Here is a 26,846-nt window from a genome sequence, read left to right as displayed (position 1 = left end):
CCTTGCAGATGCCCACATCGTGGTAGTTGAAGTAGCAGAGGCCAGCAAAGGTGGCAGCGGAGAGCAGATAGAGCCCAGCACTGGCCAGTTTGAAGGACGTCTCTCCGTGGACGTAGTCAGTCACGACCTGGCCGAGGCCCCTGCAGTGGGGACAGGAAGAGAAGCAGCAGGTTGAAAAAGACAAACTACAAATACCCTCCAGATCAGCCCCACCCGTCCTCCTAAACTTCTCAAGGACAGTTTCCATAGGAACTCTGGACTGATCAAACATCAACCTTTTATGACTTCCGCGTGGCTGAAGAAGGTGTAGACTGCTTACAGAGAAGAATCCTGTTCCTTTTCTACATTCAGAACCATGATTGTTCTCTGGGGAAGCTGTCAGAAGTGTGCTAAGGTTCCCCCGGGGGATAAACTTCAACCCAGGAAATTTTCCTTAAAGGGGTAGATCTTATCCCCAGAGGAAGAAAAAAGGATGAGAGCGCCCGGGGCTCTCACGGATGCAGCAGGAATGCATGCACACAGCGGCTTGGGGAAGGTGCCGAATATTCAGATGTTGCCAAGCACAGTTTATTTGGTTGTGGTGGGCTTTCCGGGCTGTGTGGCCGTGGTCTGGTAGATCTTATTCCTAATGTTTTGCCTGCGCCTGTGGCTGGCAGATGATGCAGGCGAAACGTTAGGAACAAGATCTACCAGACCACGGCCACACAGCCCAGAAAACCCACCACAACCAGTTGAGTTCGGCAGTGAAAGCCTTCGACAACACACAATTTATTTATTTACTTCATTTGTTTGCCACCTTTCGCTCCAATGAGGACCCAGAGTGGCTTTCATTCATCTCTTCTGCCCCATTTTATCCTCACAACAGCCCTGTGATGTAGGCTAGGCAGCATATCTGAACTGGGGACACCCAGTCAGCTTCCTTGGTAGAGCAGGGGTTGAACATGAGTCTCCTTGATTCTAGTTCAACATCCTAACCATTACAACACACTGGATTTCTCACATTGCCACAAGCTGCCAATTCCCTCTCCCTCCAGCACACAGTTTTATCCTGCCCACCCTCCCAGGGGCTCAGGAAAGTATGCACCATCTTCCTTCTCTGTTTTATCCTTACAACAACCCTGCAAGGTAGCTGAAGTTGGAAGCGTATGACAGACTCTGCTACCCAAATTAGTGGTCTGCAACCAAGTAAATAATTCTGGGGAAATTTAACTCATGCAAGAGGTGGGGAGCAGCAATATTTCTCCACCACCGTTTACGAGGATCCTTCTATAGGAGTCTAAACATCTATAGGAGTCTAAAATAATGAAAACTATTTTGACAGTAAAGAGAAGTTTTATTGAATCTCAGAAGAAGAATAAAAATTAGTACAATAAATCTTAGAGTGATTCATTCATACAGAATCTAAGTATTGAATGGGGTTTGGAAAAGATATAGGGCAGGGGCTGATGGGAATTGTAGTCCATGAACTTCTGGAGCACCATAGGTTGGCCACCCCTAGTCTAAGCGATGCTGAATGATGCCTAGTTCTGATGAGAACAGTAGCTGAGTGTCTTCATGAAAACAAGACATTCTCTCAATTGTTTGTTATTCAGAAATGCTGGCCAGTGTCTTTAACCTTGATAAAAGACACGTTGCGCAGCTGAGTGAAACTTTCCCTGGGAAAACTGCAGATGGTCTTCTACAGTAAAAGACAGGTATTTATCAGGGGGTGTCAGTAATTCTACATATGGGAAAATACCTTATAGGAAAGACTTATCAATATTGATGAGGTTGTTATACAGAAGTGGTGGCGAACCTATGGGACGGGTGCCAGAGGTGGCACTCAGAGCCCTCTCTGTGGGCACGCACAATTGGAGTCCCCCCACCCACACACATCTAGGCTGGCCTGGGTCGCTGGGCATTAAACCTAAGACCTAGTTTTGGGGAAGCAGTGTAGGTAACCCTGTTAAACGCTGTTAAACCCCACTGATTTTCATGCGAAGAACTACAGCGCGATCCTTTACCTGGGAGTAAGCTCAGTTGCTGGCAATGGGGCTTGCTTCTGAGTAAACCCTCCTAGGGTCATGATTCACCCGTTGGAAGAGTTGCACGGTTGCTTTAAAGCAAAGCCACTGACTACCACCAAGCTGAGTTACCATGCCTTGGAGCCAACTGTTTTTTTCTAAACTAAAACCTCAGTATTCAGGTTAAATTGATGCATTGGCACTTTGCGATAAATAACTTGATTTGGGGTTGCAATTTGGGCACTCTGTCTCAAAAAGGTTCGCTATCACTATTATATAGTATAATAGGAGATATATAGCCATGTATGCCATAAAAAGTGTGGAGTGGGGGGGTCTGGGGTTAGCATCAGCCCTCTTTAGCCGTGAGGTAAACTCAATTTCTCTCTGATGTTGCCATGTGGGACCACACATATCCTTGTCGAAGGGTGTTATAACCCTTATAACTGCCCCTAAGGATTGTAAGGAGAAGTCTGACCACTAACTGCTCGAGGTCACTTAGCAAACATTTGTAGCAAGAGTGGGGATTCGAACCTGTGTACTCTAATCACTACACCACGGTGGCTCTCCAAAGTTTAAAGGCCTGCCAGTTTGGGCCTCTTTGAGAGTCAGCTATACCAGAGATGGAAAAACAAAAGAACAAAGGATGCCGGGGGGGTCAGTATGGGTTGACACAAGACAGAGTAAATGCAGTTGAATGTCCAAACAGACTACGGTGGGGGGTGGGGGATAGCCCCACCACTCCCAAGCACATGACTACCGGTTTCAATCACCTAAAGTTAGACACCACTGAGAAATCACATACGGAAACTCTTTCTGGGCTCTGGAACAGGAGTGGAAGTGAGTGAATGCCAAGAAATCCTGTACATTTCACCCTGAAAACTGTTTGGCATTCAATAACAGGGGGAATCTGGGGTGACAAGGCAGGCAGAGGCTGAGCTGCCTCTCAGATTCAAATAATCAGTTCTGGTGGTCCTTTGTCTACCAAGTCAATCGTGAAACCAGCTGGGGAGTTCTGACTCATTTGTCACCAGTTTCTTCAACAGCCTGATTCCTGCCTTGGGTGGGAAAAGTCCCTGGCTTGCTAGGAAACAAAAAAACACAACCTGCCGGCATCACAATTCAGAGGATGAAGAAACAGCAACACGGGAGCCATGAACAGCAAAAGATCAGGAAGTTACACAAGGGCAGCTGGAGGAAGTGGTGTGTGAGTCTAGAAACCACAGATGCAACAAAGTGGTTTGGGCCGTGTCTGCTGGAGGCCAAAATGCAGCTGAGAGCAGATGTGGAGGATGCAAAAGAAGATTCCCCAGGAATCCACAGTGATTACCAGAGGGCTTCTTGGATCCTCCAGAACTGGACCTTTAGCAAAAAGTCCTAGGCATAAGCCTGGACCTTTAAAATGCCAACTGCACAAGACTGTAGAAGGTGAACATCATTACCAAAAGACTGTGAAGATGAAGAAAGTTGATTTGAACAAAACTGTGAATGGAGCACAAAACATATCATGAAGAGCTGATTCTACAGAATAACAACCCCAAAAGAAACACACACACGCTATCACTCTGCTCAAGTAAGCATAGCAGCAGAGGTGCATGGGGTGGAAATGGCGCCGGGGACAAACCTCCTCCGGGTGCCCCCCTGCCCCTGCGTACCCCACCACATCAGGGCTACGCGGGGGGCAGGACTTTGCAGGGGCCGACGACCATCTGGTCACATGGGGGCTGATTTTGCGCCCCCGATGTAACCAGATTAGTTGCGCCTGGGGACATGGGTTACCCCATGTCTCCAGGCAGAAACGCCCCTGCATAGCGCATTGGGGTTGCCATGAGCAATGTGTTGGATGAGGTACACTCGAGCCCCTCTTCTGAGTGAGATTTGGGGGGGGGATAGAAAGGCAACGCAGCCTTGCCCCACCTCAAATACTTCAAAATGTTGATTCTGGTTGCCTCACAGCAGCAGGAACAGAGCCCCACCCGGACTGAACCACTTTTTGCCGGGGGACTTTGACACCTCTTTTGACTTCTGCAAGGGCATTCTTGGGGGAATGGCTTCTCTGTCTCCTAACACACAACTGCACAGCCTTCTTCAAGAAATCAACTGCTGCTGTTTCCCACTACAAGCTCAGAGGGCCAGCATACCAAGACATTTCTAGCAGCTGTCTGAAGAGCTCCCGTGAGACCTGCTGAGCCAGACGGTGAGAGAGAGGCAGGGGAGGAACAGGGGTTTCCCGGATCCTCACACAAGATGAAGTCATCGCAAGCAGGGGAGAAGATGTGGCCTCAAGCAGAAGCAGGGAAATCCCCACTTCAAATTTCACCTTGAAATGTGCCATATAACGGTTTAATGTCACATTAGAAAACTTTTGACACCCACTATGCTAGAAAGAGAGGCCTGGAGAATGCAAATTTTCTGTGTTGTGGGGCGCTTTAGCTCTGCTGTCGGCAGGCAAGCCCGTGGCAAGACTGGGGGGTGGGCGGGGAGGGTGTTTGTTCTTTGAATTATGCCCCACCAGTCACCTCTAGTGGTGTCTTAGACAGTTCAGACTAAAATGGATGGCAAGTCTTAATTCTGAACTTTGATACCAAGAGAGAGGCTCCAACTGAACATGCTTTCGCCACTCCCAGTCAATATGCATAGCAGCTAGCTATATCCTTCCTGAGGCTTCCAGTTGCCATCTGGGTAACAAAAGCCCAGCCCTGGAGAAGACACGCCTGTACACTAGCAACACCTGTACACTATACATATGCAAAAGCTACTCAGCCTTAACACAATCAGCTTTCCTTAGTCCTTTCTTCCCTAGCCGATCCAATCGCACTGTCCTTGGAGGCTTCCATTTTCCAGCCTGTCGTAAGGGCCAGAAACCTTCTTTTTAAAAAGTTTGGTTCAAAGAATGCTCAATTCACAGCCCAATTAAGGGTCATAGTTGCCTAGTGCTAAATGTGAGAATGCAGAGCCTCAACAAGGACTTGTTACTATTGTCCATGTAGTTAATCTGATCCAGGATTAACAAGACAAACATAAGAACTACTAGAGCAGAAGCACTGCTGATGGTTGAAAATCTGCTCTAGATTTACTTCCCTCAGTTCAGATGGCTGCGGACATCTTTTCCCACACAAATTTGTAGGGTCCAGACAGGAGCACCAGTCCCGAAGCAGAAGTCCAACACAAGCTATCTGCTGGATTCCAGGCCCAATGTTGGCTTTGACTTATAAAGCTGTAGATAATCTGGGGCCAGGACACTTCAAGGAATGCTAACTTCAAAATCTGGAACAGACTGGAGCCCTTTTACTGACAGGACTGCCTCTCCAAATACATCCCCAGGAGAGCACCTTGCCCCATGGGTAACAACTTTCAGGTGGTCCCTGGCTTGAAAGATCTATGGCTGCCTTCAACCATGGCCTCCTCCTACTTCCCTTCCCTTTTCCTTTCCCCTTCCCCTCTTTCCTTCTCCTCTTTTCGTCTCGTCCTTTCCCTTTCTGTGTTTTTCCTATTTCCTTTAATTCACTCCCCCTTAATTAGGAATTGATTTTATGGCACCACTGAACAATATACTGTGGGAACTGATAGTTCATCTTAATTGTGAATTTCTGTTGTAAGCTGCCCTGAGCTGAGCATCAAACTATCAACACAATAAATAAAATTCCCCTGATTCTACCCAGAAGGCACAGGCCCCTGTACACTGTCTGAAATGAGGCAGATGGTTATGAGGGAAATAGCCTTTTTGGTGATGGCACCCCACCTCCTCTGTGGGGGATACTCAATCTCTGCTGTTCTGCAGCCTGGTTTTGCCTGCCTGCAAAGTGCCATTATTTTTTCATTGCTCTGTTCTTAGGATGGTCATAATTAGTTTTATTTTACTGCAGATCTATGATATTTTCCACTCTGGTATGTTATACTGTTAAGTTTGATTGCTATCTGCCTTGAGGGCACGCAAATGTATTAAAACACTAAAACACTTAAGGACCAAATGGGTTTTCATTAAGTTCCACACTGCTCCCTAGTGTCAAACTAAAGCATCAACCCAGAAAAGAGAATTATCCTTTTAAGAAGATCGTTTCAGAGGGTAGCTGTGTTGGAACAGCTGGATTTGAGGCCAGAAACACCTTGGAGACAAACAAGATTTCCAGGGTACAAGCACAAAAAGCTGGAGAGGATTAAAAAAATATTCTTATTGGTATAAATCAATTACTGTTTAACAGTAATTCTATTAGCCAGCTCCCTTTTTGTTTGTTTTGTCTTGGTCATTATTTATTCAGGATTCTTCTGGCGATATTAAGTTCTATGTATTGTCGAAGGCTTTCACAGCCGGAATCACTTGGGTGCTGTGTGGTTGTAATTCTAGCATTCTTCAGCTGGCCAGATGTTCGTGTGGCTGGCATCTTCTCCTCTGAAGATGCCAGCCACAGATGCAGGCGAAACGTCAGGAGAGAATGCTGCTAGAACACAGCCATACAGCCCGGAAACCACACAGCACCCAAGATATTAAGTTCTACCTCCTTTTTCCTGTAAAACATTGCTATTAAATAGTTTTGGGTTTTTTAAAGACATTAACCAACAATGAACTCCCTAGCAACAGGCCTTCGCTGTCAGGAAGACCTGCCTCCCTTTCTGACTGTTTTTTTTTGCTTACCAGTGGCCATGGAGTGTGAGAGCTGCAGCCAGCGAGTAGTCCACAGCAGGTCCCGGGTACAGGTAGGCTGCAGGGAGAAGCCCGAACAAGAAGGCGCTGACCGCTCGCTCGGCTGTCCAGTGCAGAGAGGCTGCCTTGGAACCTGCTACAAAGAGAAATGTGCTGTTACTCTCCAATAATGGCCGGCTTTGGCTTCTTGAGTGTTGCTAAAGGGTCAAATTTGAAAATGTGGGAAGCCGCCAAGAAGTACCATCAAGTCTCTGTCCCTCCAGCAATCAGGAATTCCCAGCATGTAATGCAGAGAGTATTTCCCACATTGAGGACCAAATATTCTTCACGTCTCCCCAAGTGAATGTCTAAACACAAATAATGAGAGTTCCAGGGTCCTTTAGGTCAGTGGCCAGGCAGACTTACAAAGTAAGGGAGCTGCTAGACCATAAATGGGTCTCAAAAAGGAGCAGGAAATAATTCTATTAGTGCCCAGTGCCAAACAGGAGGCACCCAGCTACCCATGCAGCACTGATGGGTAGAAGCAATTTCCGCTGATCTGATTGAGATGTGAATGAGTAGTGAGGGACAGACATTGGATGGGCACTTCAGTGGCACAAAGAAGTATCATTCCCCCCCCACCCCTGCCCCTTAAATTAAATGCCCAAATCACAGAGGTCAATTCCATTTTGTAAATTTGAACACCAATAATTGCCAGACATTATTTTCTAAACCAAACAGTGGACATTTGCGTACCTTTTCTTTTCGGAGAAGGATGATGGTAGAAGGAAATGTGGGGCAGCAGAGGGTGTCTTGGCACAGGATTGGGACTGCAGCTTGGAAGGAAGGGGAGGGAAGTCCCGAAAGGGCACACGAGCGCCACTCATTGAACGCTGAAGCTCTTGCACACAAAAGGTTTAATGTTTGAAACGCTTGAAGTGTTTGAATGTTAGATGTTTGCCACCATGGTGGCCTTAAGTTGTGTGGAAAGGTGCCAGATGTACACTTTGAATGAATAAATAAATAAACAAATAAGGCCTGTCTTTGCCCAAGCAAATGTCCAGAGCCCAAAGGACTAGAAACTTGCTTTTTTAAAAAAAGTACAACCGCTCTTAGCTATGAAATAGTGATGCTTTTTATTGTTGTTGCTGTTCTCTTTACATTTTTAAAAAAAAACATAAAGGCAAGATATTGTTGAAGGCTTTCACGGCCAGATTTAACTGGTTGTGGTGGGTTTTCCGGGCTGTGTGGCTGTGGTCTGGTAGATCTTGTTCCTAACGTTTCGTCTGCATCTGTGGCTGGCATCTTCAGAGGTGTATTCACAGTGTGAAACAAACTTTTCTCAGTGATACACCTCTGAAGATGGCAGCCACAGATGCAGGCAAAACGTTAGGAACAAGATCTATCAGACCATGGCCACACAGCCCGGAAAACCCACCATAACCAATAAAGGCAAGACTTCCAAGGATGAAGTTGTGAACCCGGTTCTGTCATTCTGGAGCGCATCCCTAAGGACACAAGGAGAGGGCAAACACCACAACTAAAGACACAGAACACCCGTTGGAGAAAAGAAACACGGCATGACAGAAAACTCCCCAGCTCAGTTCCAGGCTGCAGCAGGCATACGGTCACAATCTGCACATTTAGAGTATTTTCACTCAATCCTATTTAAGTAATAGGATTTGCACTGCAGGATAAGCACAGAGCCTCTACAGTTTCACAGCCCCACCACCAGCAAGGTTTTAGCCAGCAACTAGAAGCAGGTGTTCATCAGTGAAGAGGAACAGAGCATTTATGCACAAAGGGAAAGGCTCAAAGGTGTGCTGTGGGCAAATTTTCCAATTGCTACACATTCAATGTTTTCTTCAAAACGTGGAGTAGAACCCAACATATTTAGAAGACGGTTTTCAAATCCAAAAATGTTAAGCAGCGCTAAGTTACACGGTTCAGGAGGAGAGCCCCAACATATCACCAGACACCCAGAGGTCTTTTTGCCACGACATGCATTTGGAAGGGGGGGGGGAGTGTGAGAGTCAATGACAAACAACCACTGGAACCAGGAATAGAGAAATGGTTGACTACTTAGCAGACACCCCAGAGAATCCCAAGAAAAGCACAAAACAAACCAGCGATCTCTGAAGGATGCTTCAAAACTCCTGCAACTCCAGTGCATTTTACAGCATTTAAACACAAACAGATCAGACTGCAAAGCCCTTTCCAAACCAGTTGGGGTCGTTATGATTCATCACTTCCTGTGGACTACACCAATGGAGGCCACCACATGGAAAATAAAAACATCCATACGCTGCTACTTTTCCAAGTCAAGAAAAATGGAGCTCCCTCTATACAGCAGACAAAATTTGAATGTCACTCAGTGCCCTGAGCTTGACCACAACTTCATTAATTCAGAAAAAAGGAACCAGTGGAGATTTGATGGGGTTGTGGGCCACTGTCGCAATGACAGAGCTGCAAGAAACATGAACTTGCTATCAACTGGAACTTTGCAAAGCCACCCTTCTTTCTTCAACATGCCACCTGGCTATACGTTCTCAAAACATTCCTCTGCAATCATCCAGGAGGACCAGAAATCTAGCTTTGTGATGGGGGTGGCGACAGTATTTTATTCGGGAGGGGGTGTGGCTCAGTGGTAGAACACCTGATGGGCAGACAGAAGGTCTGGCATGAAAGATCTCAGCATGAGACTAGAGAGACGCTGAAGAAGAGAAGAAGCGTTTGGATTTATACCGTGCTTTTCAACTGTAAGGAGTCTCAAAGCCACTTACAATCTCGCCTTCCCTTCCCCACAGCAGCCACCTTGTGAGGCAGGTGGGGCTGAGAGAGTTTGGAGAGAACTGGCCCAAGGTCACCCAGCAGGCTTCATGTGGAGGAGCAGGGAAACAAATCCAGTTCCCCAGATCAGAGTCCGCCACACATGTGGAGGAGTGGGGAATCAAACCCGGTTCTCTAGATTAGAGTCTGCCACGCTTAACCATTGCACCATGCTGGCTGCCATTCTGAGTGGACAATACTGACCTGGATGGACCAAGAGACTGATACAGTGTAAGACATCTAAAGACTAATACGTTACCAAATCAAGCAGTCTTCCACAAATAACAGAAAAAGCCTTTAAAAAGCAAATATTCTCAAAATATTACATTGAAACAGCTCTTACAGCTTTATTTCATCTGATCGGAGTGTTTTTGTTTGACATGTTCTGCCAACAAACAGATTTTGGAGGAAGGCTGCTTGTTCCTAAGGCTACAACCCATTACCAACAAAAGCATTAAGTCTGCTCTCAATCTTACTGCGGTTCAGAAACCAGCCATGACATCTTGCACTGATCCTGACACAACACACGTAGGAACAATTCTGGCAACTCCAGCGGATGGGTACAGTCGTGCAAATGAAGGTAATGAGATAAACCTGAGACACTTACCTAAACTCCTGGGGGATGTGTGGATTCTGCATGCCAGAGAATAGCGTTCCTCAATTGCAGGGCACGCGATGACTGATCTGGTCAGAAGAGTCTTATTCAGGAGAACTGTATACAGAACACAGGCATTTCACTCACAGAACAGCACCACGTGGATTTCCCAATTCCAGCCAACACAGTTATGAGCCAGTAAGTACCACCACTTATCAAGCTGACAGATAGGACTTTGGAAGCAAACACATGAGGCCATAAGGAACAAAAAAAGTGTAAAGTCTCATCTAATAGAGATATCATCCAGATATGGATCCCAATATCTTCCATCTCACATATGCACCAGGAATGAGAAAGTGTGCAGCAGCGTCATCTTAGGACCCCCTCACAGGAAACACAAAATAGAAGTCCCTAGGCTTCCATGTTTAAGTGGTTTGAATTAGAAACAACTTATAATTCAATAAACACAGGAAAACCTCAGTTAACACATATCTCTGTGTGTGTGTGTGGGGGGGGTGTTATTGCGGGTCTGTGACTCTTCTCCTTCCCATCAGCATCGGAAGAACTCCAGCAGAGGGTGTCCCACCTGGCAGGGGTATATGTGACTCACAATCCCCCGCCTCCTCTTTCACCCTCTCCTGGAGTTCTTCTGATGCTAATGGGAAGGAGAGGAGTCGTACACCCGCCATAAACCCTCCTCCGGTGCGAAGATGACTTCCCGTCCCACCTTGCAGGGTTGTAAGCATGTGTATGTGACTCACAGCCCCTCCTCCTTTTCACCCTCTCTGAGTTCTTCGGATGCTAAGGGGAAGGAGAAGGGTCACAGACCTGCCATAAACCCTCCCCCGTCCCACCCTGCAGGGGTGTATGCGGGTCACAATGCCCCGCCACTCACCCCGTCTGCCGGGTCTCCCCAGCCCCGCCAGCCGCAACGCCACCGCCATCCTGCCGCTCTGGGCCGAAGGGCGGGGCAATCTTCCCAAGGTCACGCGGCCTCCCGGAAGCAACCATGACCGGGTCAGCGAGTGCTTCCGGTCTGTTCCTAGAGAAGGCCTTGACACCTCAGCGTGGTCCCCGGAAGCTCCGAGGAAGGACGTGGAGGCCCGGAATGGCGGAGCCGGGCGGGGAGGCCGAAGCGGCGGAGCTGCAGCGCCTGGTGGCGGCCGAGGAGCAGCGGGCCCGATTCACCGCCCAGGTACGACAGGCTCTCTTCCCGCACTCAGTCTCCTAAGCTTTATCCTCACAACAGCCCTGTTAGGTAGGGCGGGGTTAGAGCGTGGGATTGGCCTGAGGTCACCCAGCGACCGGCAGAACAGGGATTCGAACCTGGGTCTCCCAGATACGACGCTCTTTCAACTGCTAGCTCTCATGGCCTTCCCATCGCAGCCTAAGAAGTCGGCTCGGACTCACCCTGGAAGAAACGACAGGAACTGTTTTGGGGGGTGGGGGCGAGGAAGGGGGAGAACCTTACCTCCTTTGGACTGGGAAGCGAAGCGGGGTCGGTCCCTAAACCTTCATCTCTGGAACCGCTCAGCATCAAACGCTTCTCACAGATGTATTATCGAAGGCTTTCGTGGTTAGAATCAACTGGGTGTTGTGAATTTTCCAGGCTGTGTGGCCGTGGACCTTGTGGTTTTCACTCCTGAGGTTTCATTCGCATCTGTGGTTGTCATCTTTGGAGCTACGTCATGGTAAGATATGCCACAGGAAGAAACCCTCCGTGACATGCCTCTGAAGATGCCAGCCACAGATGCAGGTGAAACATTACAAGCTAAAACCAAAAGACCCTGGCCCCACAGCCCAGAAGACTCACATCAGCCACTTCTCACCACACTGCTTGTCAGTCTTTCTTCTAATTTTGATTACTATTAAAAGGATGCTGCTGACAAAAGATATTTGTGTCCCTTTCCCGAAATTTTTCTCTAGGTCCACAATTTCATGGAAGTCTGCTGGGACAAATGTGTTGACAAAACAGGCAACAAACTGGACTCCAGAACTGAAACTTGCCTGGCCAACTGCGTCGACCGCTTCATAGACGCAACACTGTCTGTCACCAATCGCTTTGCGCAGATAGTACAGAAAGGAGGACATTGATGTTTGGATCAACAGATTTAATACCGCCCTGCAACATCTGAAGTCCTGCTTGGTGAGAAGACCTACCTTAGTGCCGGAGGTCTACCCGTTCTGGGAACGTCACCAGCCACTACTAGGAGATGTTGAACGGGATCACCAAGAGCAACATCTTGCCTCTGTGACATTTAATAAATGGGGGAAAAAACCTTGCCCAAACAACTTGATATCATGGAAATCAGCTGCTTTGTTCTTTTGTATGCAGAATGGGATTTCTTTTTCAAATGGTAAATAACCAGCTTTAAAATACAAGTAGCTTCAGGGGATTCATGAAAAATGTGTTTTGCTGGAAAACCTGAAAGTGAGCTATCCTTTGCCCCAGTTGGTAAAGTTGAATTCCAAGGAAGAAACAACATACCACCATTTAGGTATAGCATGCCACATCTTGGAACTTGTGCCAGTATGAATGTGTTGTAAGGATGCAGTAGTTTCCAATAAAAACAATTTCTTCAGTTTCTCTTTGTAAACGTATAACAGTTATTCTGTCCAGTACACTGTGTGTCATAGCAGCCCTGATAGCCCAGAACAAATAGATTTGAGATCAGTAGACCCATAGAGACCCACAAGATTTTTGAGGAATGAGCTTTCAGCAGCCAAAGCTCCCTTTATTAGTTCTCTAAGGAGGTCCTGGACTTTAATCTAACTGTTCTCCTGCGGACCCACACACCTATGCTCTGAAACAAATAACTCAGACAGAGGTAGGTGGGGCTGAGAGAGCTCCAAAGAACTGTGACTAGGCCAAGGTCACCCAGCTGGCATGTGTTGGAATGCACAGGCTAATTTAGTTCATCAGATAAGCCTCCACAGCTTAAGTGGCAGAGCAGGGAATCAAACCTGGTTCTCCAGATTAGAGTGCACCTGTTCTTAACCACTATGCCACGCTGGCTCTCGTTAGAAAAACAGGTATCAGCACCCCCTCACACACAGCTTGACTGCTGATAAGCAAAGCCTGTGCTGTGTCAACCCGATCTCTTGCACATTACCAAAATTAAATAGTTCAGTAGATCAGCTTCTGTTACTTTAACAGCAGCGTACCATAGAATAGTTTTCAAAACAGCTATAAATGTACACTGCAAGACAGAACACCTGGCACTCATAATCTTTAGAAGATGCCTCGGAAGCGGAAAGCCTGCCTGTCAGGGACTGCATACACCCAGAGAGAAGAAATGACAGCTTCAGCACTGGCCAGCTCCCTAAAAGACAGCACTATGCACACGTTTGCAGAGCTACAGTGCTACTACGCTCAACTATCCTTTCTCGCTTTATAGACCAAAGCTCAAAAAACTATGTGCTGTGATCAACTTCCACACACTGGAATAGGACCTTTTCATCAAAGCCAGGGTGAGCTGCACCGCTCAACCTCCACTCTTCTTTCTTGTCCCCTTTTAGAACCATACACTCAGGGAAGAGGGATGATGGGGAATGCAGCCTCTTTGGACTCAAATCCACAGCAGAGCCTTACTGATAGCTTGGGGCATTGCGGTGTTCCTCCATTATTTATTGCAATTAGATTTTACACATTGGCCATTAAAAAATAGTTAGACTCTTAAAAAAACATTGGAGCCATCAGGTTCCCTTCTGAGCCGCTCCCAAGAGTATCCCTTGGCGATTAAGGGTTAGTCAAGTCATGAGCAGTCTGGCAGGAATCGGGAATTTTTAGGCCAGGGGAGACATCAGGTTGCCTCCTGCAAGATCCCAAGGTTTGCACAGCCAGTTTGAACCTTGGTTTGTTCCACCAGGACGGCATTTGGAAGAGAGCCTCCTGTTCTCTTGCAGGACGAGCACGTACACACACAGAGCTGCTCCTTATTGTTAATCCTCGTCAGAGCTGTCCTCTGAATTCTCATCAGCCGCCACTTTCCAGTTCTTCCGCTTGCTGCGCTTCTCCTGCACTCCCTCGCTGCATCGTTCCGAGGTGGAAGCGCAGCGTTTCCTTCGCTTTTTTTTTGGCTGCTTCTCCAGCTTCCTCCGGGGCTCACTGTCCTCTGAGCCGCTGGAGTCAGTGTCTTGCCCTGAGGAAGAGGTCGGCTGCTTGGTCGGAGTCTTCTTGGCTTTCTTGTGGCGTTGCCGCCTCTGCTTTCCAGCGCCAGAAGCGCCGGTCTCTGAACACTCAGATTCTTGAGACGAATCTGATGCTGTGCTCAGCTGCTCCCTTTTCTTCTTCTTCCGCTTTTTGTGCGATTTCTTTTTCCGCTTCTTCTTGTGCGACTTTTTGTCCTTTTTCTTTTTGTGCAGCTCCGGGGAAGACCGCCTGTCATGGTGAGATTTTCTTTTTCCATTCAGAGAATTCTGTTCGTCTTGCTCCCGTTGATCACTGTTTAGCAAATACAAACAATAAAAGCTCTCAGACTACTGAATGGAAAACATGGTATTTTAAAGCAGGGGTGGGCCGGAGAGTGTCAAAGAGAAGCATCTGGTATGCTTGCAAATTGAAATAATGGAGGGGAAGAAAGAAGACGGCTGGATTTGGCCAGAACTCTAGAATGGTGGTGGTAACAATCTTGGGTTTGGCTCTGAGGGCTCTGATGGCTGGGCAGGCCTGAGAGGCGGCGACTAGCATTGCCTTCTTTCACGCCAACAGTCCCAGTGCTTGGGCTATCTCAAGCAGATACCCACAAGTGGGAAGAAATATTCTAACGGAATGGGGCAGAAGTTCATCCTAGCGAGCAAGACAGTGTTACCTGCTGCTATCTGCTACGTGTCACACCTGTTCTAAAACCTTACTATGATGTTTCTCAGACTTCTGAGTGCATTTTGGGATTAGTCCCCTGAACTGCTAGTTAATTCAACACATCTTTCAGACCTGACACAGTTCTCAACAGCTTGTTACCTGGCTTTTCCAGAACTCCATGGCAGAGAAAGGTAAGAGGCCTTCTGCATGTCCCCACCCAACATCAGAAGGACCTACCCACCCCCTTCTCAAATGATACATTTATTTAAGGAAATTGCTCTTCAAAAGAAAAAGACTACCTAAGGGGTTTACCAACTTTGTGTGTTAAATGCTGTCAAGTCACAGAGTGACATTATAAATCCGTGTCCTCCAAAACGCCCTATAGTTAACAGTCCTGTTCAAGTCTTGCAAACGGAGGGCCGCCATGGCTTCCTTTACAGAGCCAATCCATCTCATCTTAAATCTTCCTCTTTTCCTGCTCCCTTCAACCTTTCCTAGCATTATTGTCTTTGGCAGGGACTCTTGTCTTCTTATAATGTCACCACCAAAATACAATATTCTTAGTTTAGTCATTTTAGCTTCGGGGGACAGGTCAGGCTTGATTTGATCTAAAATTCACATATTTGTTAGATTTCTTTGGAAGTTCTGGGTTTCTATGCAGAGGAAGGCCATAGAAAAACCCCTCTGAACATATCTTGCCTTAAAAATTGTACAGGTTGTCATAAGTTGGCTGCAACTTAATGGCACTTTACACACACACAAGATTTCTTTAGTAGTTTATTTGCTTTACCTGTCTGTATCAAATTCTTCCGGATACAGTTCTTTGTAGCCACTGTGGCCCCATCTGAAAGACAGTACCAAGTCAGTGAAAATATCATCTCGCACAAGAGCTACACAAAAGCACAAGCCAGCCTGCACCAGCCGTAGAATCAAGTGATATGATCCTTGCGGGGCTATATCCCTTGTGGCAGAGGATGGGGACATTACATCTATAAACGCTGTAGCAGCTCTACTTCACTAGTTCACTGGGAAGCAAAACACAGCAACGTATTTTATCAACCGCTATTGCAAATTAATAGAGCAGTGGAAAGACAACCGTTCCTGCTCTATGCAGGTATCTCCTACTAAAATGACATGCCGCTGCAGTTCTCACATTAACATAAAGCCTAGCTGCTGTAATGCACTATAAGGTGGTCTCCCCTCAAAATTAATTTGGAAAGACTTTTTGGGTTTAGTTTAAAGCACCAGCTATTGCATACAAAGCCCTTCATGGCCTTGACCCCTCATTTCTAGGGGTCTCTCTCCTAGGCTCCTGCATGGCAGTTTAGCTCATGTCAGCAGGGATTTCTGCATGTGCCAACCTGCAAAAGGGCAAAATCAACAACTGTGCCCATACAGGTGTCTTCTCTGTTGTGGCTCCTGTCTTGTGGGATGGCCTGCCCAAGTAAGGTCAGGAAGGCTCCTATTCTCCTGGCTTTCCACAATCCATGCAAAACTGAATTATTCAAGAGGACTCTTTTGTGCAGGTAATAGAGTTACACTGTATACAATGGCTCACAAACTTATATGGATAAATGGTTAGAGACTGTGGTCTATACTGCTGCATATAGCTTACTGTAATTAGCATTCTGTTATGTAATTTTTGCACTTATTGTACGCTTCAGTTCTTTCTGGTTGGTTCCAGTCTTCTACAGTTCTAAGGCATTGTTTGTTGAATGCCCTGTTTTGTTGATTGTATTGACTTGCCCTGCATAATCAGCCTTGAGTCACTGTGAGAAAGAAGAAGAAGAGTTTGGATTTATACCCCACCTTTTTCTCCTGTAAGAAGACTCAAGGTGGCTTACAAGCTCCTTTCCGTTCCTCTTCCCACAACAGACACCTTGTGAGGTAGGTGGGGCTGAGAGAGTTCCAAGAAACTGTGACTAGCCCAAGGTTGCCCAGCAGCAATGTAGGAGTGAGGAAACACATCTGGTTCACCAGATAAGCCTCTGCCACTCAGGTGGAGGAGTGGGGAATCAAACCCAGTACTCCAGATTTGAATCCATCTGCTCTTAACTACGACACCACGCTGGCAGATTATAAGTACCATAAATATATTCCTCATTTTCGTGGCCTTTGTTGTTCCTCCCCCTGGCCAGCATTTCCCAGTCAAAACTGATGTTTATACTCTTTTAAGTTCTGAGAGGCAGAGACCTTCTCATTTAGCTTAGGTTTCTCTATAAAAGGCCGGCAATGTGCCATCCCATTGTGGACATCCTAGAAATAGCATTAGCTACCCAACCTGTCTGGCATGCCGGCTTCACATTCGTAGAGCTTCCTGTTCCAGTACCGGGCATGGCGGAGGTCATCTTCCGTTGTCATGGATGCAGGAGCAACATTCTTCTCCTTCCAGTCCTGTTGGCTGCCCTCATCAAAACCATCACTACGCATTCGGCTACAGCAAACAGGACAAAAGAAACTTTTTAAATAGGAGTCGATGCAAATGAAAGAAGCATCCTGTGCCCAGGGAAAGAAACAGCTCTGCCAATGTTGGGAAGGAAGCCAAAAGAGAGCCTGCCCCCTTTCTGATCAGAAACAGAAAAATCACTTAGTTTCTTAGCTTAGGTTATCCTGAAGATGCACACCAGGGGTTAAGTTTTTTGGAGAGCTTCAAGAGGGAAGATTTGTTCCACTGGTACAGGTTTTCAAAACAGACTGCTGCAGTAAATGGAAATGCTACATTCATTCAACTTCTCCCAGATATGAGTCTAGCAATCTTAGCTGGGAGAGGGTTGTTCCTAGATGGTGCTTGGGGGTGGTCACACACCCCACACCTTGCTCTTTGAAAAGCAGGTTGGCCCAGTGCCCAGAAGCACCTTCTGTCAGCTGCCTCTGATTCTCCAACATTCTAGTTACCTAGACTGAACTAATCTGGCCATGCTGATCCATGCTTTTGTAACCTCAAGGTTGGATTACTGTGACACACTGTACATGAGGCAGTCCTTAAAGACAACCTGGAAACTGCAGCTGGTGTAGAATGTAGCAACATATGTAACACATTTTAAAACAGCTTCATGGGTGGCCAGTCTGTTCCTGAGCTCAATTCAAGGTGCTGAAAGCCCTCCATGACCTGGGACCCATGAACCTGAAAGACCACCCCCTTCCATACAGTCATCAGGGAGGCATCAGTGAGTTATCCCACCAATTAGGGTTGGCCCACCTGGCATCAGCCAGAAGCCTGGCTTTTTCCATCGCAGCTTTCTCTGAGGAATCACTCCCTGAGAAGATGAGGGGGGCTCCCACCTTGAGAGTTCTTCAGGAGCCACTGCAAGGCTTGCCTGTTTGCCAGGACTTTTGAAGGGGGATGGATCATAGATTTATACGGGGTCATACAGGACCAATGCAGGATCACTCTAAAGCAGGAGTGTCCAACTCTGGCCCTCCAGATGTTCATGGACTACAATTCCCATCAGCCCCTGCCAGAAAAACCCTACCTTCTCCACTCAAACATTCTGCTGTCGTCTGACCTTTCTTTCCTGTTAAAGTACTTGGGAACAATCCTAGGTGTGGCATGTGATGAACCACTGAAAGGCTAGAAGATTGACAGTAAAGGAGGAAACGAATTTCCCCTCCCTCTCTCAAATCCTGAATGGAACAGGCACGATCTTCTGAGTAGGATGTGTAGCTCTAACAAAGAAGCAACAGCCAATGTCCAAAGAAAGAAAAATGGAATTTCCATTCTGCTGCTAAGGAGAAAGATTTGAAAATATCTGAAAGCAATAAAAAGTAACGAAAGGTGAAGTGTAATAAAATCTCACCTGGAAGTATCGGAAAGCGAACTTTTTCGCTTGCCCTGATATACTTCTTCAGTTTGCTTTTCCATCTCTCGTATTTTCCACATTTCTGACTCTTCCTGAATCTGAGAAACATTAAGAAACACACTCATCTGTCAAAAAGCCTGGGTGAGACTTTGGACTCCTCCTTATCTACGGAAGCCCTGGTCACACACATAGTGAGGGTGCTTTTTTCATCTTCAACAGGCGCCCTCCTGTCCTACTCAGACCTAGCTACAGTGATCCACGCAACGATCACTTCCAGGTTAGATTACTGTAACTCACTCGATGCAGGCCTGCTGTTGAGACTGATCTGGAAACTAAAACTGGTCCAGAATGCGGCAGCGAGACTCCTCACAGGAACAGCCACAAGGGAGCACAGAATACCTGTGCTATGTTGGCTGCATTGGTTACCAGTTGAATTCTAGATCATGTTCAAGGTTTTAGTTTTGACTTTTAAGGCCTTGAGCAATCTGGGGCCTTTGTATCTTTTGGAATCACATTTCCCCATATTACCCGAGAAGCTCTGATCCTCCAACATAATCTTCTGGTGGCTCGTGGTCCCAAGGATGTTAGGTTGGCCTCAACCAAAGCCAGGGCTTTTTCGGCCCTGGGTCCAGCCTGTTGGCTGACTCCAAAACCCTGTGAAATCTTAAACAATTCCACAGGGGCTGCAAGATGGAGATGCTCCACTGGGGTTTGGGTTGAGGCCACTTATCTGTCTGTTATTTCATCTACTGGTCTCCCAACTACCAACCCTGCCCCCCACTCCCATTTTTGCTGTCCCCTATCCTTGGACAAGGTTGACGAACAGCTGAGGTGGGTATAATATATAGGATATTGCTGCTTTATTTGCCATCAAGAAATCTTATACTTAGGTTTTAGTCATATTAATCCATTGTATATTATTGTATTATTATGTTTTAATTGTTGTAATACTCTGAGCCCAACCCTGGTTGGAAATGGACGAGATATACATTTAATACAATAAATAAAATTAAAATGGTGCATATCAAATCTCAGTTGAACACAGACAGCCTAGACTGTGATGTACTCTGCTCTATACCTTGTTATGCGCATCGGTATGACGAATGACATTTCGCAGGAGGACTTTCCCCAAAGGGACCCGGGACATCCTTCAACCTTAAATAATGACCAACAAACATCCAGTAAGTTAAGTAAATGTCACTATAGGCTATTGCCTAAATGAGAAAATATTTCCAGGATGCAGAGGAGGAAAACTATTCACTGGCCTTTCAAAGAAGGAATCTGTGACCTAAATAACAGCACCATCTCATATCTACACGGGGAAACTGTCAGGCTGCAAGCTGGGAGAAGCCTCTGACTTTCTCAACTCTCAAACACAATAGATAAAGAACAGGTTATGCAAGTGAGATCAGAATACCAAGAGAAGACAAAGTCAGTTTGCAAGTGCATTATTCATTGCTGCCTATTAAAAAAACAGGTCACTTCTGTTACCCACAACAAAACAGGAATCCTTGGAACAAATCTCGCATTCTTTGAAAATTGCAGATTTTCCTTGTCATGCTGCTGAACTGAAGAGAGCCAAACTCAAAGGAAGAAGTCACCAGTGAACATAACTTTTGAACAAATTACAGGGGTACACGAGTGGAAAATGGTGGGGAACCACTGTGATTTAAGCATGTGTTTTACAGGATTACTTAAGTCACAGTGGTTCCCCACCTTTTTTCAGTCGCATATCCCTTGGCAACCCATTTCCCTACAATTTTACTCCCCGTATTAGCAAACCCATAATTTTTGTGTGTACTCCCAAATGCTCCAGTGCATACTCCTGGGGGAGGGGACCTGAGGTGGCTGCCTTACACCGAGGGGGGGGGTGCGGTCTTTGGCCCATCTAGCTCATCTCTAGGGCAAAAGTCCCCCCAAGGTCTGGAGCCCCGAGAGGTTTTTCCCAAGAGCTGCCGCCAGGATCAAGGGACGCCGGGACCCCTTGCCTCAGTGCCGCCGCCGGTCCTCGCCTACCTCGCAAGGTTGTTGGGAGGCAATCAGAGAAGGAAGGGCGAAGGGAAGCCACGTTGGAAGGGCGGAAGAGCAGGACTGAAAGCCACGCAGCCGACGAGCCTCCTCGGCCTCTCAAGCAACCCCCGGCGGCGGGGAAGGACTCCTGGGCGAACACGCGTCCAGGCGCATTCACACGCGACGGAGGCCCCAGCCGGGCTCGACTCTGCCTCTCCCGCCACCCGCGGCCGGCTCCTCGCCCCTCACGGCGGCACGGACCAGGCTCAGGCGCCGGAGGCCGCGGAACGCGGGGAGCCGAGGGCGAGCGGTGCGGAGGGACCAGGGACGCCCCGCTTCCGCTTCCGGCCGAGCCGGCTTCCGGCTGTTGCCATGGAGACGGCGCGGGGCGGAGAGACGCTACTCCGGGAGCGGCCTCGCAGCGGGGCATTTCATTAGTCCTCCCGCCCTCTTCGTGAGCCTGAGCCCGGATCATTCAAGTAAGGTCTTCTTACTCCCAAGTAGACCTCTTTGGGGGACACTTTAAAAAAAGTAACCCTTTTGCGCCGCCTTCTGAGCTTCTGACTTCGGCTTGGCAGGCAGGAATTCCTCTTTGCCTCTATCAGCACAGCAGCCTTGCGAGGTTGGCCTCACACCACCGTGGCGTAGTCAAGATATGGTGGTGTTCTAATCTAGAGAAGCGGGTTTGATTCCCCACTCCTCCACATGAGCAGCGAACTCTTATCTGGTGAACTGGATCTGATCCCCCCACTCCTGCACATAAAGCTTGTTGGGTGATCCTGGGCTAGTCACAGTTTTCTTCGAACTCTCTCAAACACTCTGAGAGGGCAGGGGGGAGGCTGATGTAAGCTACTCCTTACAAGAAAGGAAAGCAGGATCTAAACACTAACATTTCTTCTTCCACTGACAGGTTTAGCTGCTCCGTCTGGGATCCAACTCCTCTCCCAGGTGCTGCTCCTTGACCACTCCTGTCGTCTTCTCATCACTTGAAAAGCAGCGATGGAGGCCCTTTGCCACTCAGAGGACATGCTGGCAAAAGCATCCCAGCTGTGGACAATGCTGGATGACATGGCCGAGAATTCTCCCGAGAGTTACCACCAATTCATGCAGGAGCAATTCAACAGCGCAAAGCAATATTATGCTCCTCCTGAGCCATTTCTGTGCCTGGAAGCCCTGATCTTGGTATGTGAGCGATCGATGCAAAAAGAAGGAAAGGAAACTCTCCTGGCTAAGTGAGACTCTCTTTACAGAAAACCATTGAATGCAAATGTAAGGAGTGTGTCTACCTGATTTGCATTTTGTAGTCAAGCTCAGACTACAAAAGATGAATCATATAGACCTGCCTACAACATGTGCATGAACAGCATTAGGGACAGGTACAGTGGAGAGATCAGATGCAATTACGTTATCTTCTTCAGCAAACACTCCAGAAAATACAAACAGACTCGATAGCATTCCTGCTGGTGGGTCATGCATACAGAATAGGAAAGTGCTCGATTTTACTGATGACTGCCTCATTTTACAGCCGGCTTCACTAACAAAACGGGTTTTTAATTCCCTTTTCAGGAGCCAACTGAAAACAGATTGTTTGTTAACCTCTGCAGCTGGAATAAAGTCCCTCCTCCCCAGTCCCGATTCGATCCAGTCCCATTAAATGCTGGCAAAATGGATATGTTTGCAAAGTCAGGTGAGCTAAGGAACAGTGGAACTAGAGGCTCGTCACTGAGTTCCCAATGTTGCATCATTCTTGTTTCTGTCGGCAGAATGTCTTGATGCTGATTCTAGTCCATCCACAAGATATTGCAGCAATGAACTGGTTAAAGGACTACTTGCTCCAATGCTGGTCCTGCCAAGCACTACATTCATAAGGACAGGCCACCTGTGGAGACTCAAGTTTCAACTGCCCACTCTAGCATGGAAGCCTGCTGGATGACTTTGGGGCAGTTCCACACTCTCTAACTTCTCACAGCATAAGGTGGAGAACAACAGGATGACAGGCTGTTAACTGATAGCTGTCGGGGATAGGGCTTTTTCACTGAGGTTCTTCTGGTTATGAAATGCCTTCCCTCTTTTTCTGCATATGAAACTTCCTCTGTTTGGCACTATGCAACCCGTCTCCTTTCCAGAAGGCCTTCTGATCCGTGCTCCCATGTCTCATCTACAGTCTGATGGTCCCTTTTGATTGTATAGTGTGGAGCTTAGGCAGGGTTTATCTGCTCTTCACCTTACCGCTTTATTAGTGCACAACATTGTTTGATGCATTTTATATTTACTGATTCTGCATTACCTCCTGCACTGTGAATCAGAGAGGTAGCATAAATGCTTCATATATAATATATCTCTATATTAAACAGACAAAACTGCAGTATTATAGTGAATAGGCAAAAACACTAAAGACCAGCTTTTGATTTTATTCTTTTTAAAATAAGTTTCTAGCCCTCATGGCAGGCTGTATTCTCACTCTCATAAAAAATCCCATGTACAGAGGGCAGTAATAATTTGACTCTTCTTTCAGACTCTTGCAGCATTGTCGATATTGCGTACAATCCATCTGTCCTCGAGCAGGAAAAGAACCCATTAGAGAAAGACCGGCTGATACGTTTATCCCTGAAGTTCATTGAGCAGCGTTACAGCATCACTCTGTCCCCCACTTACAGTATTGCAAAGGTTAAAATGAAAGGGAGTCTGGAAAGGATGAGGCAGAGCTTACAGGGAGAGAAGCCGACAGCGCCTCTCCCTAAAAAGAGCATGAAGAATGGTAAGTAGCTGTCCAAACCAACCACCTCAGACAAAAAGCAAGATGGGGGTTCACTGACCCACTCCCCGAATTTCAGGGTTGGAGGCCCACAGGAACATTAAGAAAATGTTACTCTATGCTTTGTATGCAGATTAGTCGCTGGGCAAGCAGCCACTGAGGGACCCCTCCTAACCCTCTTTGCAAGCCAACTATGCTTATGGCCATGCATTATTTATTTATTGGATGTACAGCCTGCCCTTTCCCCTCAAGACGGGCTCAGGGTGGCTCCCACCAAGCAATGTAGTGTAATGGTTTAAAGCTGCAGACTCTAATTAGAGAATCGGGTTTGTTTTCCCTGCTTCTCCACATGAAGTCTGCTGGGTGACCGTGGGCCAGTCACAGTTCTCTCTCTGAACTCTCTCAGCCTCACCTATCTTACAAGGTGCCTGTTCTGGGGCTGGTGTGGGGGAGGCAATTGGCAGCCACATTGAGACTCCTTACGGTAGAGAAAAGCAGGAGAGAAAAGCTTTTTTTCCCTTTTCAACCCTGCATGCATTGGCAGTTGGCCCTGGGTTTCTCCCCACTAATAGCAGCACTGCTCTCAGATGCAAGGAACCTTCCTTGTGCCACCGTTAGTGGCACACAGCCACAAGGTCCATTGCCCTGTGTCAAAGTAATACTGAAATGCTGACAATGCTGGTGCAGCTCACGTTATCAAAGGCCCCTTCCGCACATGCAAAATAATGTGTTTTCAAACCACTTTCAAAACTGTTTGCAAGTGGATTTTGCCATTCTGCATGGCTTCAAAGAGCACTGAAAGCAGTTTGAAAGTGCATTATTCTGCATGTGAGGAATGAGCCTAAGCTTCGCTTCTGCAGGCCTTAATCTGTTCTTTCACTTATTTACATTTATACCAAGTAGACGCTCCATCAGCTACAAAAAGACTAGCCTTAGGTTGCCCAGTATAAGCAGATGTAGCTCTTTTGGCTGCCAGCCCTAAAAAAGAAAAAGAACAAAAGATTTGTCATGAGGCAGACAAAGGGTCATGGATTTGACACCCCGTTACTACCGACACGGCAATTCACTTGAACATTTTTAAATTCCATGTATGGAAATTTAATCTTGGGAAGAGAGGATACTTGACCAGCTGAGAATCATCACAGCACCTGAGGAAGACAGAAGTCTGACTCTGCCAACAAAGAACACTGGTCCCCCGAAACCACGCCTAATTGAGGAGATTCCTGGTACGGAGAGACCAGCCGGACCAAGGTCTCCAGCCTATGAAGTCACCACAAGGAGGGATGCCAGCGGAAAAGTCCTGAAGCTTGAAGTGAAAGTTGAGATGCCTGAGGTCTGCTGCGTCTCCGAGTGTGACCTGAGTGTTTCTAAGGTAGGTCAGAATGATAAATTAAGGTTGCCCCTCTCCCTGTGGCCAATCCCTTATTTGTCTGGTGAGCCTGAGTCTCTAGCGGCAATTCCACACCTGTGTTTACAATTCTGTACACCCTACTTCTTTCCCCTGTCAGGACCCAAGGCAGCGGACGTCATTTTTCTTTTCTCCATTTTAGCCTCACAGCAATCCTCTGAGGTAGGTCAGGGTGAGAGTGTCTCTCCCCAAAATCGCCCAGTGAGCTTCTATGGCACAAGTGGGGATTTGAACCTGGGTCTCCCAGATACAAGGCCAACACTCTTCACCACCGCACTATACCAGCTGTACTGCCCAACTTCCTGTTTCTTAGTGACCTACCAGATTCGCCCGACAGAGCCTGCCTCTGCTGTTGCCTACCCTTCCCACCAACACGATTTGAAGCCTACTGCTTCTAGACATGGAAGTTCTGTTACTGTTTTAGGATGACCTGTTGATTGAATGCCCTCACAAATACCGGCTGCACTTGAATCTACCAGAGTCTGTGGAGGAGGAAGCAGTATCAGCAAGATTCTTCAAGAGGAAAGGGATCCTGCTGATCACAATGCCTGTTTGCCAAAAGGAGCAAGATCCAAGTGCTGAGTGAGCAACGGTTTTGAAGGGATTAATATTAAGTGTGCTGGTTCTTAAGTCTGTATTTTACTCCTTTGAGCAGGAAACTCAGTTGCCTTTTGAACAGATGCAGCGTGCCCTCCACCACTGCCACCAGTAACAACAGTCACATACAGTACACCTCTTATCCCTCACTGAATTTCTACTGTGCTATTAAACTGTATGAGAGAACTGTGTGAACTAATCTTGTAAAGCAGTAACAGGCTGGCTGCCTCAAAAACAATTTCTATGTTAACTCAAATAAAAACCAGGTAAATTCTATTGCATCCTGTGGTTTCTACGATTTACTCATACCCTTTTCTCACAAGCCATATTTCTTAGCAGGAGATCAGATGTAGAAGTGTTTACCTTGGCATTACCTGGGAATGATATACAGGTGGGTTGTTGATGATGTTTAGATTGCTGTGAAAAAAACTTCACTCTTCACTTATCCCAGATCCACTGATTCCCCAGATCTTCCTGACATAAAGGTGCTTCCTGTTAGTAGCACAATGAACATGCCAGTTCAGTAGACAAAGAAAATCTTTGGGCTGCATTCTTTCCCAATAGGGCTGTCAGTAAGGCAGACAATGAACACAAACACACAAAGCTGCCATATACTAAACCAGACCACTGGTTCATCAGTACTAGTGTTGTGGGTTTTCTGGGTTGTATGGTCGTCTTCCACTAACATTTTCTCCTGACGTTTCGCCGGCACCTGTGGCTGGCATCTTCAGAGGATCCTCTAAAGATGCCAGCCACAGATGCAGGTGAAACATCAGGAGAAAATGCTACTGGAACACAGCCATACTACCCGGAAACCCCACAACACCCCAGTGATTCCAGCCATGAAAGCTTTCGACAATACAAGGTCATTACTGTTTGCTGTGACTGGCAGCAGCTTTCCAGATTCTCAGGTTAAAGTCTTGCAAACCACCTACCGTGTGATTCTTGTGGCGATGCTGGGGATCGAACCAGAGACTTCCTGCATGCCATGCAGATGCTGTTCCACATCCCCTCCGCAATGGTCACTTGCGAAAAAGTTTGATTAAAAACAGCCCAGCAGCATCAGGCCAGCGTGAAAGTTCCTCCCTGCAACACCTGCCCCCTTCCCCAACCAGGACAGTGTACGAGTTTTCTGGGGATCAGTCCAGCACGGGAAGCAAGCTTTTCAATCCATGTTAGGGGCAGGGTCAGCTACATGTGCAAGCACACTCACAGAAGAGGAGTTTGGATTTATTCCCCACCTTTCTCTCCTGTAAGAAGACTCAAGGTGGCTTACAAGCTCCTTTCCCTTCCTCTCCCCACAAAAGACACCCTGTGAGGTAGGTGGGACTGAGAGAGTCCTGAGAGAACTGTGACTACCCCAAGGTCACCCAGCAGGAATGCAGAAAGACATCTGGTTCACCAGATAAGCCTCTGCCACTCAGGTGGAG

General features: G+C 47.1%; 4 protein-coding genes across 8 annotated transcripts in view; 2 read left to right on the top strand and 2 right to left on the bottom strand.

The window, feature by feature from the left end:
• The window catches only part of BCO2 (beta-carotene oxygenase 2), a 46,863-nt gene extending 35,789 nt beyond the window's left edge, over positions 1-11,074 (bottom strand). Inside the window, exons 1-2 of the mRNA XM_048512369.1 lie at positions 10,941-11,074; positions 10,058-10,162 (exon numbers count right to left, since the gene is read on the bottom strand). Coding sequence (XP_048368326.1) covers positions 10,058-10,162; positions 10,941-10,989 — 154 coding nt within the window. The 5' untranslated portion in view covers positions 10,990-11,074. The remainder of the gene's footprint in view (positions 1-10,057; positions 10,163-10,940) is intronic.
• A 4-nt stretch (positions 11,075-11,078) lies between these two features.
• TIMM8B (translocase of inner mitochondrial membrane 8 homolog B) lies at positions 11,079-12,630 on the top strand. The gene is made up of 2 exons (XM_048512374.1): positions 11,079-11,240; positions 11,972-12,630. The coding sequence occupies exons 1-2, from the start codon at positions 11,154-11,156 to the stop codon at positions 12,137-12,139; spliced, it is 255 nt and encodes an 84-aa protein (XP_048368331.1). The 5' UTR covers positions 11,079-11,153; the 3' UTR covers positions 12,140-12,630.
• A 1,007-nt stretch (positions 12,631-13,637) lies between these two features.
• On the bottom strand, positions 13,638-20,987 carry NKAPD1 (NKAP domain containing 1). Of its 3 annotated transcripts, none has more exons than XM_048513221.1 (6): positions 20,663-20,987; positions 19,725-19,801; positions 18,644-18,744; positions 17,176-17,280; positions 15,637-15,690; positions 13,638-14,489 (listed from the first exon to the last, which is right to left on the bottom strand). In XM_048513221.1, the coding sequence occupies exons 2-6, from the start codon at positions 19,791-19,793 to the stop codon at positions 13,988-13,990; spliced, it is 831 nt and encodes a 276-aa protein (XP_048369178.1). In that variant the 5' UTR covers positions 19,794-19,801; positions 20,663-20,987; the 3' UTR covers positions 13,638-13,987. The 3 variants fall into 3 exon arrangements, with proteins under 3 accessions (XP_048369178.1, XP_048369177.1, XP_048369179.1); XM_048513220.1 differs by having other exon boundaries at positions 17,128-17,280; positions 20,663-20,985; XM_048513222.1 differs by lacking the exon at positions 19,725-19,801 and having other exon boundaries at positions 17,128-17,280; positions 20,663-20,985.
• Positions 20,988-21,031: 44 nt separating this feature from the next.
• PIH1D2 (PIH1 domain containing 2) lies at positions 21,032-25,692 on the top strand. 3 transcript variants are annotated; one of them, XM_048513218.1, is made up of 6 exons: positions 21,032-21,135; positions 21,567-21,838; positions 22,223-22,343; positions 23,172-23,414; positions 24,524-24,783; positions 25,244-25,692. In XM_048513218.1, exons 2-6 carry the CDS (start codon positions 21,656-21,658, stop codon positions 25,403-25,405), a joined length of 969 nt encoding a protein of 322 aa, XP_048369175.1. In that variant the 5' UTR covers positions 21,032-21,135; positions 21,567-21,655; the 3' UTR covers positions 25,406-25,692. The 3 variants fall into 3 exon arrangements, with proteins under 3 accessions (XP_048369175.1, XP_048369174.1, XP_048369176.1); XM_048513217.1 differs by having other exon boundaries at positions 21,068-21,156; XM_048513219.1 differs by lacking the exon at positions 21,032-21,135 and adding an exon at positions 21,264-21,278.
• The last annotated feature ends 1,154 nt before the right edge of the window (positions 25,693-26,846 follow it).

This window comes from Sphaerodactylus townsendi, linkage group LG12, assembly GCF_021028975.2.
Source record: "Sphaerodactylus townsendi isolate TG3544 linkage group LG12, MPM_Stown_v2.3, whole genome shotgun sequence".
NCBI classification, from domain to species: Eukaryota; Metazoa; Chordata; class Lepidosauria; order Squamata; family Sphaerodactylidae; genus Sphaerodactylus; species Sphaerodactylus townsendi.
The sequence above is the reverse complement of the archived record's forward strand: the minus strand, read 5'-3'. Positions and strand labels throughout refer to the sequence as shown.